The 18,970-nt window shown below is 38.1% G+C and overlaps 1 protein-coding gene across 1 annotated transcript in view; it reads left to right on the top strand.

Annotated features, from left to right (window-relative positions):
* Lama2 (laminin subunit alpha 2) overlaps positions 1–18,970 on the top strand; it is a 668,494-nt gene that overhangs the window by 437,053 nt on the left and 212,471 nt on the right. Inside the window, exons 24-29 of the mRNA XM_031380750.1 lie at positions 164–307; positions 973–1,152; positions 1,257–1,445; positions 1,533–1,666; positions 5,197–5,314; positions 13,240–13,374. Of these exons, the coding sequence (XP_031236610.1) occupies positions 164–307; positions 973–1,152; positions 1,257–1,445; positions 1,533–1,666; positions 5,197–5,314; positions 13,240–13,374 (900 nt within the window). The remainder of the gene's footprint in view (positions 1–163; positions 308–972; positions 1,153–1,256; positions 1,446–1,532; positions 1,667–5,196; positions 5,315–13,239; positions 13,375–18,970) is intronic.

The following is an 18,970-nucleotide window of genomic DNA, read 5'->3' as shown; positions in this document are numbered from 1 at the left end:
CAGAGGGGAAACTGGGAAAGGAGATATCATATGACATGTAAATAAAGGAAATATCTAATTAAAAAAAAAAAAGAAAAAGAACTGTGTTGCTGTCCCCTGTTCTGGAGCTGATTTCTCCTATAAGGATTACAATGAGCCCTGAGGAATGCTCTTCTTTCTTCAGGTGAATGTGGAAGGTGTGCACTGTGACAGGTGCCAGCCTGGCACATTTGGACTAGATGCCAAGAACCCACTCGGCTGCAGCAGCTGCTACTGCTTTGGAGTTACTAGCCAGTGCTCTGAAGCAAAGGGACTGATCCGAACGTGGGTGAGTAAGAAGCCGCTGAGCCATGCAATGGTGTGATGCTCATTCCTTCAGGAACCATTTAGTCAGGCCCTGAGGGGTAGTAGCAAATGGCAAAACATTTATGTAACCCCGTCTCCTGTGTACACTCAGAAATAGTAAAGGCTCCATGTGCCATTAGGCAGTTGGCATAAACGCCTCTTGAAAATTCTTTCTAGAAGATTGTTCATTTACTTTTGATAAGAAAATGGCAAGTGGAAACTGGAAGGACATTGTGGTAGCTGGAAGGTGTTGAATCCTGAAGAAGGAGGCACTGATTGTTAGAGTCTAACTGAGCCCTATAAACCAGAACCTGTTGTTGGCCTTCTACCCAGCCACAGGATGTTGTACACTCTTTGGATGGCGTCATGCTCATGTTGACTTTAGTTTCCCTTTGTTTCCCCAGAATTTAATTTCAGCTTTTGTTAGTGAAAAAACATAGCAGTTTTCAGAAATTATGAGTTTCATTGTACAACTCATTTCAAAGCATTTACTTCCATGCTCTTGCCAACCACGTCTCAGTTCATTTTCTGGGACAACCCACCAATGTGGGGACAGAAGGTCAGAGAGGCATGTACTCCATACCTACCTTTAAAGGAATGACCCAAAGACTCATATTCTACTTCCTACTGAAATTTGACCTTGTGCAGGTGACTCTGAGAGATGAGCAGACCATTCTGCCTCTGGTGGATGAAGCCTTGCAGCACACAACTACCAAAGGCATTGCTTTCCAGAGACCAGAGATTGTTGCAAAGATGGATGAAGTCAGGCAAGATCTCCATTTGGAACCTTTTTACTGGAAACTCCCAGAACAATTTGAAGGGAAAAAGGTAAAAATAACCCTGAATTCACAAGTTAACTAAATAAAACATGATTTAGGAGTCAGGTCATTAGAAGTTTACCTCATCATCTCCATTCTATTTTTCCTTTTCAGTTGATGGCCTATGGAGGCAAACTCAAGTACGCCATCTATTTTGAGGCTCGGGATGAGACAGGCTTTGCCACATATAAACCTCAAGTTATCATTCGAGGTGGAACTCCTACTTATGCTAGAATTATTACCAGATACATGGCTGCCCCTCTCATTGGCCAGTTGACACGGCATGAAATAGAAATGACAGAGGTAAAGTTGGTAGTTGTTTGGTGCAAAGATATACTAATGATTTTCATTTAGTTCTGTCACCATGGTGTTTTTGGTTCTCATTTACAGAAAGAATGGAAATATTATGGTGATGATCCTCGAATCAGTAGAACTGTGACCCGTGAAGACTTCTTGGATATACTATATGATATTCATTATATTCTTATCAAAGCTACTTATGGAAACATCGTGAGACAAAGCCGGTAAAGCATGATAGAAAATACTTACATTCTTATTCTAGGGTCTATAAGGCTGGTCAAGAAGACACCAGAGAAGAAATCAACAACTGGTTGGTTTGTGACAGAGGTGACAGAAGACAAGCCAAAGAAGGCTTCCAGTCACTTGATATATGATGACCCCTGTTTATCCTCAAAATAAATAACATGAGAACAATATTCTTACGATTAGTCATGGTGAGTTAAATGCACCAGGGAAAGTTCAGGATAGCACATACTGTAGATTACATATAGGTAACTGTAATGTTGTAAAGTCTGTTACAACGTTGAGAAAATTACCTTGAAGCATGAAGGGGAATAGACAAGGTCAAACTGGTCAAGTCTCCTCCATCCTTGAACATGCTCATGGGTCCATGCCAGTGAAACATGTTATGTTTATTTAACCTGGATATCATGATCTACATTGATTCAAAAATCATAGTGAATAAAACCAAGCACAAATGAAATGATGAAACATATGTGACACCAAGGAAGTGAAACTGTGAATACATCAAAAAAAGTCACTAAAGAGATTAATTAATATATGAGTCATTGACAATGACACTTGGGGCCACACTGGTACCATTTTCAATATCAACATTCAATATTCATTGAGGGCTTTGGTCAGATAGTCTCAAATTTTTAAAGAATGAGAACAAAAGAATGTAATATTGAAGCCAGGCAGTAGTGGCTCACGCCTTTAATCCTAGCAGTTGGGAGGCAGAGGCAGGCAGATTTCTGAGTTTGAGGCCAGCCTAGTCTACAGAGTGAGTTCCAGGACAGTCAGGGCTACACAGAGAAACCTAATATTGAAAGTGTGAACACTGTTTTCCATGACTCTGGTCATATAATGATGGGAGGACCCAGTAATAAAATCAAGGGATGTTTGTCTCACTGGAAAATGATATAAGCATGTTTATAGATTATGATAAAGGTGGTAATTAGAAAAAATAGAATAAAATGCATAGAATAAAGAGAACAATGGAGGCGCCAGGAGATTCTTCACAAGCAGAATGAATCATCCAAAGAGATGAAAGGAGAGCTCACACAGATCTAAGTAAGTTTCTTACTGCAGAATCCAAATGTTATGTTAGTTTACTCAGTAACTCAATGTCTCTTTTAAGTCTTATGTCCTTTTATGTTCAGGAAAAACATAGAGTCCATATATGTTTGTAAAATAGTCTATGACAAATGAATAGACCAAGCTAGAGAAAATAAAGAGGAAGCCTCTCATAGTCAAATTAATGAATCTAAAATTTCTTTATATCAGATATTCATCCTAAGCATACACACAATCTTACATAGAACTCATTCTTGTCTAATAGAAGATTCATGTTCTTCACTAGATTGATGAAGGGGTTTCAGTGAAAGAATTAATCATGAGCCAAAGCTCACCTGCTTATTTATATTCCTTTGGGTTCTTTATCATAAAAATAAAACCATATGCTGAAAAAAAAAACCACTGTCACCAATATTGCTAGTTATTTTAAAATAGCAAAATACATTAGTAATAGAAGACAAAGCTGGCTTACATATTAGGTATGCAAGTGGACTACTTTGCAAGTTCCTACAGACTACCCTAAGAATTTGATAGTTCACAGAATATGTCATTAGTGTTATTTCTGGGACCACCATTGTCTTAATTTTTCACTATACATCACTTTCTATAAGCCCTTTCAAAACTTGAATTGTAAGTTTACCAGGAAAATAAGTAAGGCAGATACATCACCAGCACTTGAATATTTAAGACTGAGGAAACATGACAAAAGTTAAAACACCCCCCAGTAAGACATAGCCCAACCTCTTTATCGTTACATAAAGCACGCTTGTGTCAGAAACAGAGTTTAAGGTGGAGTTATACATGCAGTAACTTCTAGAGTTCAGTATTCATTTAAATGGAGGCCATGTCCAGAAACAAGCAAAGCCATTGCTTGCACTTCCAACCTTATGCTTCTCGATCCTTTCATCCAAAAGTGAGCTCCTCTCATCACCTGAGAAACATAATTCACAGCAGAGTATCTATTGTTGCCACTGTTCAAGTTTTGTTTTGTTTTGTTTTTTGTTTTTCAAAACAGGATTTTTCTGGATTACCCTGGCTGTCCTGGAACTCACTCTGTAGCCCAGGCTGGCCTCAAACTCAGAAATCCACCTGCCTCTGCCTCCCAAGTACTGAGATTAAAGGCATGTGCCACTACTGCCCGGCTAGTCTCTTATTTGTAAACCCCGCTCTCTCTCATATCCATGTATGTACAAGAGATGCTTGTATCTTCTAACAGTAGTTTTGGATCCTCACGGAGGTTTCAGTGGAGAGAAGACTAGTCAAACAAGCAGCAGTTTTTCCTCTTGCATTACAGATCCCACAGAGAGCAGAAGAGTGAAGGTGTTCTTAACAGAGAGGAGCGGCTGCTTGCAGCTCTATGTGACCCTTACTACCACTATGCTGCTCTAAGGAGAGGAAAGAAAACCCTGCATTTTAGCCCCAAATTGGTTTTGTAAGGGCTCTCAAGTGCTCATCACAATGCTAGTGAAATCAGCATGTGCATTCCTAATTCAATAAAACTTCCCTGCACTTGTTATCAAGCTTATGATTCAACCTTCTTAAGCTATTGGAGGTGCCTTTTATAGAAGCAAAACTATTCAGTGTCTCACTTAAAAGTTTATTTGCAGAACATCCTCATGTTGCAGTTAGTCAGTCATGAAATAGTCTGGGTTTATGGACTGCATATATTTTAATGCATAATTTCAAATTAATAAAAAAAGGTACCAGAGGATTCACTGGGACTATATTTTTTGACCATAAGAGCTTTCCCACCAATAGGAAGTCACTTGAAGGATTTATTTAATAAAGCTAATAAAATATTAATTTGGAAGGCTCTTTACTCTTTTAAAGATCAGCATTATATCATGCCTGGTATGGTTTTCTAGGAGGTTTTCCCAAGTTTTTGAAAGGACATCCAGAGGCTCCAGAGGAAGAGAGTAGTAAATTAAAAACAATTTCACTTCTGAGGACAGGAGACATTCTAAAAGAGAGTGACCTTGGGTTGCCTGTTTGAAAGAATATAAATGTCTAATTGATTGGTCATGTCTGCATGAAACTACTCATATTTTGAAGACTGGGGGTGGGGTGGGGGTGGCCATGTAAAAATCTTTATAATAACTTCTCAACAGGACAGCAGACATCCAATTTAGTAAACTCTGTAGGATTTATGTGGACATTTTCCTAATAGATAATCTCAGTCTGAGAGGAAATAAAAGTGAAGTAATCAGATGAGGCAATTGAGCACCTAAAATTTAAGCAGCTTCAAAACAGCAGTTAGTAGCGCGATGACCCCCTTTCTACAATATGTAATTTCATATTATCTTGATAAACAGATGTATATTGGTTATTGAAAACAAGCAAACAAAAGAATTTACGTCTGACTGGCGGAAATCTGAGGGGGTTTTTCCTTAAGCCTTGAGTGGTTCTTGGAGGCCGTATCTGCTTGTGTGATCATTAACTCTGCTTGCATTCTTTGTAGCATTTCTGAAATCTCCATGGAAATAGCTGAACCAGGACATGTATTAGCAGCGAGCCCACCAGCACACTTGATAGAAAGATGTGCCTGCCCTCCTGGCTATTCTGGCTTGTCTTGTGAGGTAAGCTAGCCACTACTAAGTCGCTTGAGCTCAGCTCCCTTCCAGAGCCAAATGGGAGTCCTTCTCAAACTTCCTCTGCCCTTGAATTCCTTGTGTACTCTTAGCCTATTTAATTATCAGTCATGCATATTAGCAATATGTAATTGTCATTGTTGGCTTGTAAAGAATCTTAAATGCTTAATTAAACGATTTGTAAAGATATGTCATAGCCAGGGGGTGAGCATGTCTCCAAAGGCTGGTCTGCATACCCATCTACCTTCTTGGCACCATTTCTGAGCAGTGAAAGCATTTGAACTGCAGTGATTATCAGATATCCTTCTATCTGGTTTGAGAGTGATTTTTGTATAGAAAAGACAAAATGTGCCTACTAAATAGCAGGCTGTTCTATTCAATGTAGTCTTCCCAAAAGGACATGAAATTGTTCCCATGGTGTTACCATCATTCAGTTATCACAATTTTAAAACCAGTTTTTTCACTCCTAGGGTATTTCTCTGAATGCCATCTGATAATCTTATCAATGTCTATAAACATTAATTTGTAAAAGTAATACTACAATATTGGGAAGTTGGGAGAGATAAGGAATTGAAGATAAGTACTTCATCAAGTACTGGGGCTACTTGTACTCAGTGCTAGGGCTGAGACCTTGCATAGATTTCTAAACCTCTAAAAATTAGACATGATAAATACTCAAGGCTGAGTAACTGGTGGTATTCCATAACCTGCCATTCTACAAATCCTGACTTTCAAGAGTTCTCTGGGACCTACTATGTCCCAACTTCTGTCTCACTGGTCACACTAATTGGTGCTCTTCACATGAGGTTGGATGTCATTGATGTCTCCTCCTACTACAGATTAAGACTCATGATGATTATATAATCTGTGAACCTAACATACATGTCACTGGTTTGTGGTCTCTGTCACTTGTTACAGTTGATACTATGACTCATACACTAATCATAGGTTCATGTGCTGATATTTTTAATATAATTTAATCTGACAACTTTTTAAATGGGATTTTAAAAGTTTTCTCGAGAATGGCATGCATGACTCCAGGCCAAAGCTAAAGTATACTTTAAGAATTCTGAATTGGGGCTGGTGAAATGGCTCTGTGGGCAAAAGCCCTTGCTCCCAAGCCTCACAACCTGACTTGCTGAAATTTCCAAGACCCACATGGTGGAAAGAGAGAACAAACTCCCATAAGTTGCCCTCTGATCTCCACACACTTATTGTGGCATGCATATACCAAAGCACATACATATAAATTAAATAAATAAATAAATAAATAAATAAAAAGTGCGACTCCTATCTCACTCAACCACTTCAGACACTTTTGCTGACTTAATTCTGAGCTCCAGGTTTTTAATCTATTGGATCACCTCAAGGATGAATATAAGTGAGAATCCATGGAAGAAACTTGTACTGCAAACTCAATGCTGTTAGCTCAGCCACCACTGTATGGCTCCACAATGTTCAAAGAACAACTTCATGGGGTGACTGAAATGCCTTCAAACAGCTCCATCGCCTATTCAAAAGGAGATATTCATTGTAATATGCACACTTGAATCTCATAAACAATCAAATAACCCATCACTTTGCTAAGCAATAGTTTCCTCATGCATACATTTTTACACAATACAAATGTTACACTTATCTACATATGCCTTTCAAACATCCTCAGTATGAGGCTGGAAATGAGGCAATGCACACATACAAATGGCCTAATATTTCCTAAGCATGAGAGTCAGAAGCAGAGAGGACACAGAGACCTTTAAGGTGTTGTCTAGAGAAAAGGAATTTTGTTTCATTATGTGGCTACACTGCTGGAAAACTGTATGAACTTAGCCAAATCTACTGTCACAGATCTCCTTATTATTACATATAGTTATTGTTATGTAGTTATCTAAGCTATAAAATGGAAGTTCTGAAATTTCTGACTTGGTAATGTAATTTTCCTATAGAAAATATCCAGAGCCAAGCTTGACCTTCAGGTATCTTGAGAAGATATTATGTCTCCATTTCTCTCCACTTATTTAATATGATTCTCTTTGTATTTCAAGAAAAATATAGAGAAAGTATAAAATTATTTCAGTACAATCTGCATTTCTCCACAAATTTCATATTATACGTTTGTTTTGTTATTTATAAGCTTTTAAAAAAGACTAAAACACACTTTAGCATTGATTTTTATGACTTGCCATTATCTGAAAATATGAATTAGCACAAATTAAACAAATGCAAATGAAAGCAAATGGGAAATACCTAGAATATCCCCACATAAGTGTGAGAACTAAAGCTTTGCCTGTGTCCTGCGAGGTCTCCTACTGTTCCTGTTCCTGTTTTCAGACACTGATCATGGCGAGGACTTAGTGGAGAGATTATGGAGATAGAGGCTGATCTCTCAAAATAAGACACCTGACGTGTTCTGCATATCCTGCTGCCTCTCATCCATTGTACATCTTATTTATCATTCATTTTGATTCTAAAGTGTAATTACCCAAGCATAAAATCTAACCATCAAAGCAAAAGCTAAAGACTGTTTTGAAATCATCCACCCCGTTCCAGTACCATATGCTTTGGGTAATGAATATACAAAGCGCTTCCTGTACAGCATCTTTACCAAGTATGCAGAATCATACAGATATTTACATTTGGTAAGCTAGTCACTTCAGATTTCTAGACAAAAGGAGATTTCAGGAAGGCAGAATTAAGTACTACCATTTAAAATGCAGCCAGTTGCAAGGATACTTCACTCTTGCCTAACACTCTGGTTAGAGGGGCACCATTGCTCTGCACGGCACAGTTTCCTGTCCTTGAAATAACCAGATACTGTGCTTTATGATCACAATAATTTGAAATGGAAACTATATTTCTTTTAGAAGTCAAATGAAAGGGTCTCTCTTTGCATCATACTTGTTTATAGAACCCCCTTACTTAGCCAGTTTTCCAGAGTAGCTTAGGATACAATTATTACCTAAACCTATAATCAGTTTCAGTTACACACAGACAGCATTATTTATGACTTTTCAGCATTGTGTGTATGGCATCTACAAGGATATCACAGATGAGAAGTTTAATAATGATGCCTAGCTGATATTTTGAGAGTTCTAGTCTCTCAATCCCTCTTCCCCGGTCTTATTATTATTATTTTGTTTATTACTTATTTTCTTTATTTACATTTCAAATTTCCCCTTTCCCCATTTCCCCTCTGAAAACTTCCCTATTCCATCCCCCCTCTCCCTGCTCGCTAACCCAGCCACTCTCACTCCCCTGTCCTGGGCATATAGCCTTCACAAGACCAAGGGTCTCTCCTTTCATTGATTGTCCCACAAGGCCATCCTCTGCTATATATATGGCTAGAGCCATGAGTCCCTCCTTGTGTGCTCTTTGGTTGGTGGTTGATACAGAAAATGTGGTGCATTTACACAATGGAGTAGTACTCAGCTATTACAAATGATGAATTCATGAAGTTCTTAGGCAAATGGATGGAACTAGAATATATCATCCTGAGTGAGGTAACCCTCTTCCCAGGTCATATTTAGTTGGATTGGAGTTGATCTGGAATCTATTGGGTCAATCAAAACCTATCAGTTTGAACAAAGTGAATTTTAAGTCCCCAACATATACTACTAGACAGTCAGAAAACTCAAAATTCGTAATGTGGAAAGAGTGGGCCCTTTCCACATGCATACTTCCCTCTGGAGATCCTTTATCACTTTGGTGGCATGACAAGTATGAGACCAGATATAGTCTCTAATATAGTATGTTCTTCTTAACAGTGGGAACATAATGTGAGAACTGTGTCACTAGGAAATTCCAGCCTATGCAAATGTCACGGCATGCATGTGCACACAGTAAGATGGCTGTTATGTTTCTAGTCAGAGAAATCTATAAGGCCCTTACTGTGTACATGGTATGTAGTTGACTGAAGCATTGTTTTGTGACATGTTATGGATAGATGGTATGCGCTGTCATTTTCTTTCCAGAGAACATTAGGAAATCCCTTGATGCCTTTGTTTTTTAATTTATTCTCAGCAACTACATCTAAATCTTATCTGGGACAGAGCATTTACATTAATTTATAGAAAGCATTAAATATATAGATCAATTCTCACAACATTCCTACACAAGAACAAAATTTGTTGTATGTGTGCTGTATCCTGTACAATCTCAAACACATCGTATAGCAGACTTATACTGTCAGACTTATACCACAGAGTATTATTTATAATATTCATGTTCCCACTGGGGAAACTGAGGTCCAGGCAGGTAAAAGAACTTGTGCACCATTACATAGCTATGCAATAGCAAAGCTATGATTTAATCTGAGATGTATTTGTTTCTAAAAATGTTAACTTACATTCAAATACTATGATACAAAAGATCCATGTGTTTCAGGTCAGGAAACAGAGGCCTGCAGCACTCAAAACCTGTGTGCAGTGGTATGTAGTAAGTGTCAGAAGAAACATTGCAGTCATGTTGACCTGAGTGCACAGCCCATGCAGAGATCCCAGTCAGAGTGTGTTCACTGGTACCCTCACCCGGCAGCTTCCACCGTCTCCAAGGACAGGATGATGTAGAACATTTGCGAGATGCTGGTCCACTGCTCTTCTTTAATTCTATTGCCTCTACTGCCCAAATCTTTTGTACACATTTGATTCTAAAGTTTTCAAGAGATGCCAGATTGTGAAAGGAAAAATGAGAAGAGAACAGAAGAAAATTAGATTGTGCCTAATTTCAGGATATGAGAATACAATTTTGGAAAAGTTGGAACTACACACGGGAGAAAAGTCTAACAAAATAAAGTTGAGGAAGTTTTTATTTGCTTTTCTTAAAGTCTTCCTCGGGTTCCAAAAATAATATTTTTGAGAGCATGTAAAAGCCTCTTCTGGCCTGTTTAGGCTTTCTTGTGTTGTTGAACCTTGGGCCCCCACTTTTTTTTTTAGTGAGGGAAGAAAGACTTGATATTTTAAAAAATACCTTCAATTGATTTTTAGTGAAAATAATAAATACAGTGTGATTCAGGAAGGAGAGGATTAAAAAGAGATAAATGTGGCATATCATTTTCAGCATTCCAATAGTGTTCTAACTCTTACATTGAAAACAGTCACTTTTTCTTTGTTTGGAAATACAGTCTACCAAAACACAATATTAAACTGTTAAGAAGAAAGTTTAGATGTCAACTCAGTAAATACCTGTTGACTTGGAGACTAAGGAAGTCATGTCGAAAGACAACAACTGGCCCACATGCTTCACACAGACTAACGTTGAAACCATGGCTCCCATATTCATCAGGGTGAAGTCCTAAGGAAGCTCAAATGCTCCTTTCAACCACACTTTAACAACACAGGATGATGAGTGTGCCTCTGGCCCTCAGGGTCCTCAGCCATGAACACTACTAACACCTTCTCTAGGTAGCTTTAACTCACCTCCTGCCCTTCACTTTTCCAACTTAATTGTAGTCTTTAGGGGTGGAGCCAAGTGTCAGAACATTTCAAAATTACCCAAATAACTGAAAAACAAAGGGAAAGACCTCTAGAACTCTCTTCACAGAACTCAGCATGGAACACCTGATCAACTACATTATAAATCTTGGAGTTCTCAGTACATTTTAGCCCAGGACACTTTATTTGCCTTACTCAATGAAATGGATTCTTATTTACTTTGTTCTTCTAAGATTTGGTTGGTTGGTTGGTTTATTTGAGATACAAAAAAACATCCTAATTTGTGTGGTTTTCACACATATACAAAATATACAAACACGGAGAGAAACACCCCATGCAAATAAAATAACAGTATTTAGAAAAGTAATTAAGTGGGAGATCCATGTAAGTAAAACGCAAATGCAAATCTATTCAAGTCAACATAGTTACAATTTGTAGCAGTCTACACAGTATATAGCTTTTGGGGTAGGAAGGAAGGGTGTGTGTGTGTGTGTGTGTGTGTGTGTGTGTGTGTGTGCGTTTCAGTGTGCATATTCTCATATGTGTGAGCATATATATTGCAGGCGTTTGGAATTAATGAGTTTTTCTTCATCACACTCCATCTTACAAATTGAAGTAGGGTCTCTTGATGACTTAGGGCTTACAGCTTTGTCTGGGCTTACAAGTGGCTGCCAGGCCTACTCTGTTTTACATGAGTTCTGCAGGTCCAAAGTCCTGTCCTTTTAAGCTGTCAGTTCCTTGCTCATGAAGAGAGCTCCACAGCCCCTTGTGCATAGCCTCTTCAACCTCTACAGCCCATGTGACACATCATCAGCCCATTTGCTATATCTTTAGTCTCTGTGGGCTACATCTGCAGCCCCTGTGTACACCACCTCCCCAGTCCTGTGTGCCACCTCCCTCTTCTAAACACACCTGGGATTGCTCCTTCAGTTATATTTAAAACGAATTCTTCAGCTGTAACTTCTACATTTTTTCTGTAACAATGAGGAAAGTTAACCTCATGTTAATACATGTTATTGTATGTATATATACATATACATGTACCCAAAGGTACAATATATATTTGAACGTACCATGAGACCAAAAAGATGCGAAGTTTCTGTTTGTTTGTTTGTTTGTTTTGTTGTTGTTGTTTTTACTAATGGCTTAAGCCTTTCTTTAGTTTGCTCAAATTCAGAAAGGGATTAAATCTCATTGAATGCCAGGGCCAGTAAGCAGGAGGGGGTGGAATGGTGAGCAGGGAGAGGGAACAGGGAATTGTTTTAGTTTTTGATTTTTGGGGTTTTGTTTTGTTTTGTTTTGAGGGGAACCTGGGAAAGGAGATATTGTAAATAAGAAAACATCTAATAAAAAAAGAATTTCTTATCGGCTGATAAAAGCCAAGAGACTCTTAATTAAGTGCTTAATTGGGGTACACATTAAACAAATCAAAATAAACTCAAGGAGAGCAGTGAGCATTGATTTTTTTTCTCTATCTTTCTGGGGGACTTCAGTATATTTTATTCTGAGCTGCTTAGGCCAGATCAAAAGCATGTACACACATTAGGAAGTTCTTGGTAAAACATGTTTGCCTACTTAGCTAGCTGTCATTGTCTCTTCAACAGGAGAGAGTTTTAAGGGAAGAAAGAAGATCCTACTTAGCCAAGGTGTTTAAACAGCCTCTTTAAACTCCTCAGTGGCATCCAGGAACTGCCTCTTATCTCTAATCAGAAATCAAACACTCAAACACTGTCTGCTGAGAGACACTGTTGAGCCTGGGGTACAAGGCAGGCCACCTCATGCCGAGGGCCTCTTCACAGGAATCCAGTGCTGGTCATGATATAAGCATATGAAAAAACTGTCATGAAGATGAAACTTTTGGTTTTACATATATCAGGTTTGCCAGCAATTTTCAGTTGGCTTTGTTTTCATTACAAAATGAAAAACTACAGCTCGGGAAAGAATAAATTTTATAAATTCCCAGTAGTTTAAGATACAAAGATTTCATTATTTTGATTTTTTCTTTTTTTTTTTTTTTGAGTTTTAAATCATATTGATATAAATAATGTACCTATAGGGTTTTTTACTTTGCTTTACAGAGATTTTTTTTTGGACATTTGCTAGTTATCCATCAAGCACAGAGAAGCATATTTTCAGCTGTCAAGGACATTGGACTAACATCTTGTTAGTCCATATGACAATGTTAGTTAAAAATAAATGACTTAAGAAAGAGACACTTTCAGGCTTGCTCAGGCAAAAAGCAGTAGATGCAAATGAAAGCTTTCCTCTGCTAAAATCTGATTGCATGAGGCTGGCAGTGCTAAAGAACAGAAGGGCCTAGCATGAATATATCAAAATTGGCATTTGTGCTTATAAGTGGGACTCCCCAAATTCACATACACACATAGAGAGCATACACCAGGTCATCTTTAAAACCACTGGAGAAGTTCAGTACAGAAGCAAGCATGCTAACATGTATGTCCTAATTGCCTTTTTTTCTTCTAGACATGTGCACCAGGATTTTACCGACTGCGTTCTGAACCAGGTGGCCACACTCCCAAACTAACCTTAGGAACCTGTGTTCCCTGTCAGTGCAATGGACACAGCAGCCAATGTGATCCTGAGACCTCTGTATGCCAGGTAGGCACCTGTAGCTTCATGGACAAGACCTGTGCACTCATTTCTCTTTCCAAACATGCAGTCCTCCATGCAGAGGCAGATTCACCTGCAGGGAGCATAACTGTATGCTTGAAATGAAAAACACAAGGGGGAAAGGACAGTTGCCATGTTCTTCATTTTAAGACGTAATGAAAATTATGGTGGGGGAAAAACCCCTCAATTCCTCTCCAAAAGAGAATAATAGCAGCTTGGAGCACAGGTGAACACACTGGCCAAAAATTATGTGATGTGGTTTTTTCTAATTATAAACAAAAGTGGGTTTTTATGAAATCTGGAAATTATAACAAAATGTTTAAAGTGTTAGGATGGTAGAGAGCTTGTGGCCTATATGAGGTCTTAACTTTGATTTCCAGTTTTTCAAATCAAAAAAGAAAATAAAGGAAATGAGGAGTTGGAGAAAGGAAGATCAAAAAAAGTAAGAGAAAGAAAGAAAGAAGGAAAGAAAGAAAGAAAGAAAAGAAAAGAAAAAAGTCATTACAGAAAATTTTTCCCAATACAACCAAAGACAAAATATTAGTATTTTTAATAGTTCCCACTGTTTTTGTCTGTGTTTAAAAACAGGGGATGCAGTACTATTAGAGTTTATATTATGCCTTTTACATATGAGTATCATGAACATCTTTAAATACATAGATTGTATATACTTATAGAGTTAAGGCAACTCTTAGTGCTGCATCTTCCTGGTGACAGGCAGAACCCTGAACCACCATTTGCTTTTGAACCATCTGGGCTCTCCAGCCTCTTGCCCTTGGTATTTCAGGATCCCCTGTCATTGCTGATCACCTAAAGTTGAATCACTTCATAGCTCTGGACATCCGTTTCTCCCATCTTCCTCTAGTCTTCTGAAATCTTTCCACTGAAACTTGTAGAATTCATGGTAAAACATCAATAAAATCCCATGTGTAGAATTCTCCTCTTCCCCTAGCTTTCTCTTTAGGTTACTCATGGAATCCTTCCTCTCTTCTCACAGGTTGCCAGCCTTGCGGCCCTCCTAAGTAGTAGTCAATGTTTTCTCCTGTTGTTCATGTTCCTGACTCTGGAGAGGGTGGGCATCCCTGTCCTGCATTGCCAGTCTCAGCCTTCCCCACTTTCTCCTCTGTAGCACCAGACAGCTTTGGATCATTCCCAAGTCTGTCTCTCTTCTGTCTCTGCTTGTTTAGTTAACCACTCACCCTCTGAGCAGACCCCTGACTCCCTAATGGTTTTCTATTGTGTCATTTCCATTATCTAAGAAAAGTACTGATAGAATCATTCTTGATTTTAATATTCATACAAATCAATACTTCTTTGCCTTCTCAGTTTCTTCTGCCTTTGTTTCTCCATTTTGAATGTCTTCTGGTTTGGACCTCCATTGTTTCTCTCCTGTTTAGCTCTTAGCATTTCAACATCTTAATCTCATCAAGACTTACATTATATTTCTCATGCCCTAATTTTTAAAAACAGGTGACTTCATGAGCTTTCATATCATTCTTCATCCTCCATCTACCTTGGTTTTCTTTCTCATTCTTCTTTTTCTATTTCTATTTCTCTTTCTCCTTGTTTTTTGAGACAGGGTCTATCAGTGCCATGGCACTTGCCAAGTAACCCATGTTGGCAGGCCAAAGTATGCTGCCTCCTCAGTGCTGGGATTACAAAGACCTAACACCATTCCTAGCCTCTTATGAGTCCTGGGACTCAAACCCATATCCTCATGCCTGTGTGGCTAGCATTTTTTCTGACTGAGACATCTCCTCAGCCCTTGGTGCTTCTTCCTATGAAACCATCATCAAACAGAAGAAAAAAAAAAAACATAGCTTACATGACCTCAGCAACCCTTGATCACTTTGTCTCTATAACCTCTTACTCTGACTCTTTCCCTTACATTGGAAGAATTAATCATTCTGAAAAAGGCAGACTCTGAAGCTAGAGATGCAACTTATAGTGCAGCACTTGTGTAGCATGTATGAGGCCCTGTGTTCAGAGTCTAGAGAATGGTAAATGAGAGGTTAAGTCTGGGAAGGACAGATCAAGGCTCCACTGTGTATGTCTGATTCTCACACTTTCTGCCATGATACTTTTCCCTTAATCTCCCATCCTATCTGCACCATTTAAAACAGAACAAAAGTCTTTTGGCCCTACCTCCTTCATCATAGAGTTTTCTATATGCCATTCACAGTTTCTCTCAATCTATGTGGACTCCAGATTAACTTCCAGGGCTGTGGTAGAGCCCATGACTCACTCAGCCCCAGGATTTATCCTTCTTGACAAATCAACAGAGTTTGTCACCATGAATCTCTTCATTCTTTTCTGAAGTCTATGTGTGGCTGATTTTCCAGCCACGCTACTATGAAGGTTTCAAACCCCTGTCCCCAGCCCCCCTCTTCATCTTCTTTTCTTTTCTCATTACCCTAATATCAATACATTGCAATCCCAGGATTCAATGGCTTTTGTTTCTCTAAATACACATGTTCCCATAGTGATCTTACACAGGCACACAAAAATAAGCACCTAGACTATGATCCCACAGTATTTACATGATTCTTACCACTTAATTTTATTATTCTCTAGAAATTATAAAGTGTTTTGTGGTATGTAAAAATTATGTTTTTTCCTTCAAAGATGTTATTAAAAATACACATTTTATTGATTAACATTACTTCTTTTTTATAACTAATGATTTCTAAATATGCATTATTATCTTTTTCCATATTAAAATCTGCTTAAGGGTCATATCTTCTATTCCATTTGCCTTCTTGGTTTTACTATAATATATTCCTTTTAGAATGTGTTATATAGTAAATATGGATTTTAACAGCCCTGGAAGTTAATCTGGAGTCCACATAGATGGAGAGAAACTGTGAATGGCATATAGAAAACTCTATGATGAAGGAGGTAGGGCCAAAAGACTTTTGTTCTGTTTTAAATGGTGCAGATAGGATGGGAGATTAAGGGAACAGTATCCTTAAATGGCAGAAAGTGTGAGAATCAGACATACACAGTGGAGCCTTGATCTGTCCTTCCCAGACTTAACCTCTCATTTACCATTCTCTAGACTCTGAACACAGGGCCTCATACATGCTACACAAGTTATATTATAGTTAAAACAAGAAGGCAAATAGAACAGATGATATGACCCTTAAGCAGATTTTAATATGGAAAAAGATAATAATTAACTTAGTTATATATAACTAAGATTTTTTAATTGAAATTGAAGTAAACTGCTCTTTAAGGAATTGTTGCATTTACACAGGTCAGTTTTGTTTTTTTTAATCTGGGAATGCTATTGTCTTTCTCTTCAAATGTTTTGTATTTATGGTTAAGCTATTATAAAAGATAGGTTATATATTTCGTACATTAAAATTAGATATACAATCTTAATTTCAGTAGTTAACACTGCAGTATCTGTGTTAGCAAGTCATTTACTAATTTGTCTTTAATCATAAAATTTTTAACATGTGTTTGATATCAAACCATTTTTATTTACAACCAATCAATGTTCAGTTATTTCTATTTATTTTATAGTTATAAATCATTGTTTTAAAATACATAATTTTAACTTCTTGTCATATACCATATCTGTAATAATTATTTTATAAATGATGAGGAATAACATAAAATGTTAAGTAGATAATCAACAACCTCTCTAATTTGTGATTTTACTATTATAGTCTCAGTCTTCTATAGTCAAGCTTGATAGCAATAGTTCATTTAAAATAAAATTCATTCCTGGGCTGAGAGATGGCTCAAAGTTTAGGAGTTTGTACTGGCTGGTTTTGTGCCAACTTGACACAGGCTGGGGTTATCACAGAGAAGGGAGCTTCAGTTGGGGAAGTGCCTCCAGGAGATCCAGCTGTGGGGCATTTTCTCAATTAGTGATCAAGGGGGTAGGGCCCCTTGTGGGTGGTGCCATCCCTGGGCTGGAAAGTCTTGGGTTCTATAAGAGAGCAGGCTGAGCAAGCCAGGGGAAGCAAGCCAGTAAGAAACATCCCTCCATGGCCTCTGCATCAGCTCCTGCTTCCTGACCTGCTTGAGTTCCAGTCCTCACTTCCTCTGGTGATCAACAGCAATGTGGAAGTGTAAGCTGAGTAAACCCTTTCCTCCCCAACTTGCTTCTTGGTCATGATGTTTGTGCAGGAATAGAAACCCTGACTAAGACAGAGTTTAAGAGCTTTTGTAGAGGATTCAGTTCAATTCCCAGCTCACAACTATCAACAACTCCAGCTCCAAATCAGGTACCCTTACACAGCCAAATCTGTAGGGAAAATACCAATGCACATAAAGTAAAATGAACTGTATTATTTATATTAATGTATGTATATCATTATAAAAGAAGATAGTTTTTAGAAAAGAAATTATTTCTTATCATATTAAGAAATACCTTTTTATTCATATATTCTTAAAAATTCTTTCAATAAGATGAGGCTATTACAATATAGAACATACTTCATGGAGGATGAAGTGAGAGTAAAGTCAGATTCAAGGGGTCTTTGTTAGCCAAAACTATTCTCTACAATAAAGGAACCTCTGGTGGAATCACCATCCCAGACCTTAAGCTGTACTACAGAGCAATTGTGATTAAAAACTTCATGGTATTGGTACAGTGACAGGCAGGTAGATCAATGGAATAGAATTAAAGACCCAGAAATGAACCCACAAACCTATGGCCACTTGATCTTTGACAAAGAAGCTAAAACCATCCAGTGGAAAAAAGACAGCATTTACAACAAATGGTGCTGGCTCAACTGGCAGTTAGCATGTAGAAGAATGCAAATTGTTCCATTCCTATTTCCTTATACAAAGCTTAAGTCCAAGTGGATCAAGAACCTCCACATAAAACTAGATACACTCAAACTACTAGAAAAGAAAGTGGGGAAGAGCCTCGAGCAAATAGGCACAGGGGAAATTTTCCTGAACAGAACACCAATACCTTATGCTCTAAGATCAAGAATTGACAAATGGAACCTCATAAAATTGCAAAGCTTCTGTAAGGCAAAAGACACTGTCAATATGACAAAATGGCAACTAACAAATTGGGAAAAGATCTTTATCAATCCTATATCTGATATAGGGCTAATATCTAATATATACAAAGAACTCAAGAAGTTAGACTCCAGAGAACCAAATAACCCTATTAAAAAATGGGATACAGAGCTAAACAAAGAATTCTCAACTGATAAATACCAAATGGCCGAGACGCACCTAAAGAAATGTTCAACATCCTTAGTCATCAGGAAAATGTAAATCAAAACAACCCTGAGATTCCACCTCATACCAGTCAGAATGGCTGGGATAAAAAATCTCAGGTGACATCAGATGCTGGAGAGGTTGTGGAGAAAGAGGAACACTACTTCATTGCTGCTGGGACTGCAAGCTGGTACAACCACTCTGGAAATCAGTTCGGCGGTTCCTCAGAAAATTGGGCATAGTTCTACCAGAGGACCCAGCTATACCACTCCTGGGCATATACCCAGAAGATGCTCCAACATGTAATAAGGACATATGTTGTAGTATGTTCATAGCAGCCTTATTTATAATAGCCAGAAACTGTAAACAACCCAGATATCCCTCAACAGAGGAA

The sequence above is a fragment of the Mastomys coucha genome, unplaced genomic scaffold, assembly GCF_008632895.1.
Source record: "Mastomys coucha isolate ucsf_1 unplaced genomic scaffold, UCSF_Mcou_1 pScaffold2, whole genome shotgun sequence".
NCBI lineage: Eukaryota > Metazoa > Chordata > Mammalia > Rodentia > Muridae > Mastomys > Mastomys coucha.
This window is presented reverse-complemented; position numbering and strand designations above follow the sequence as displayed.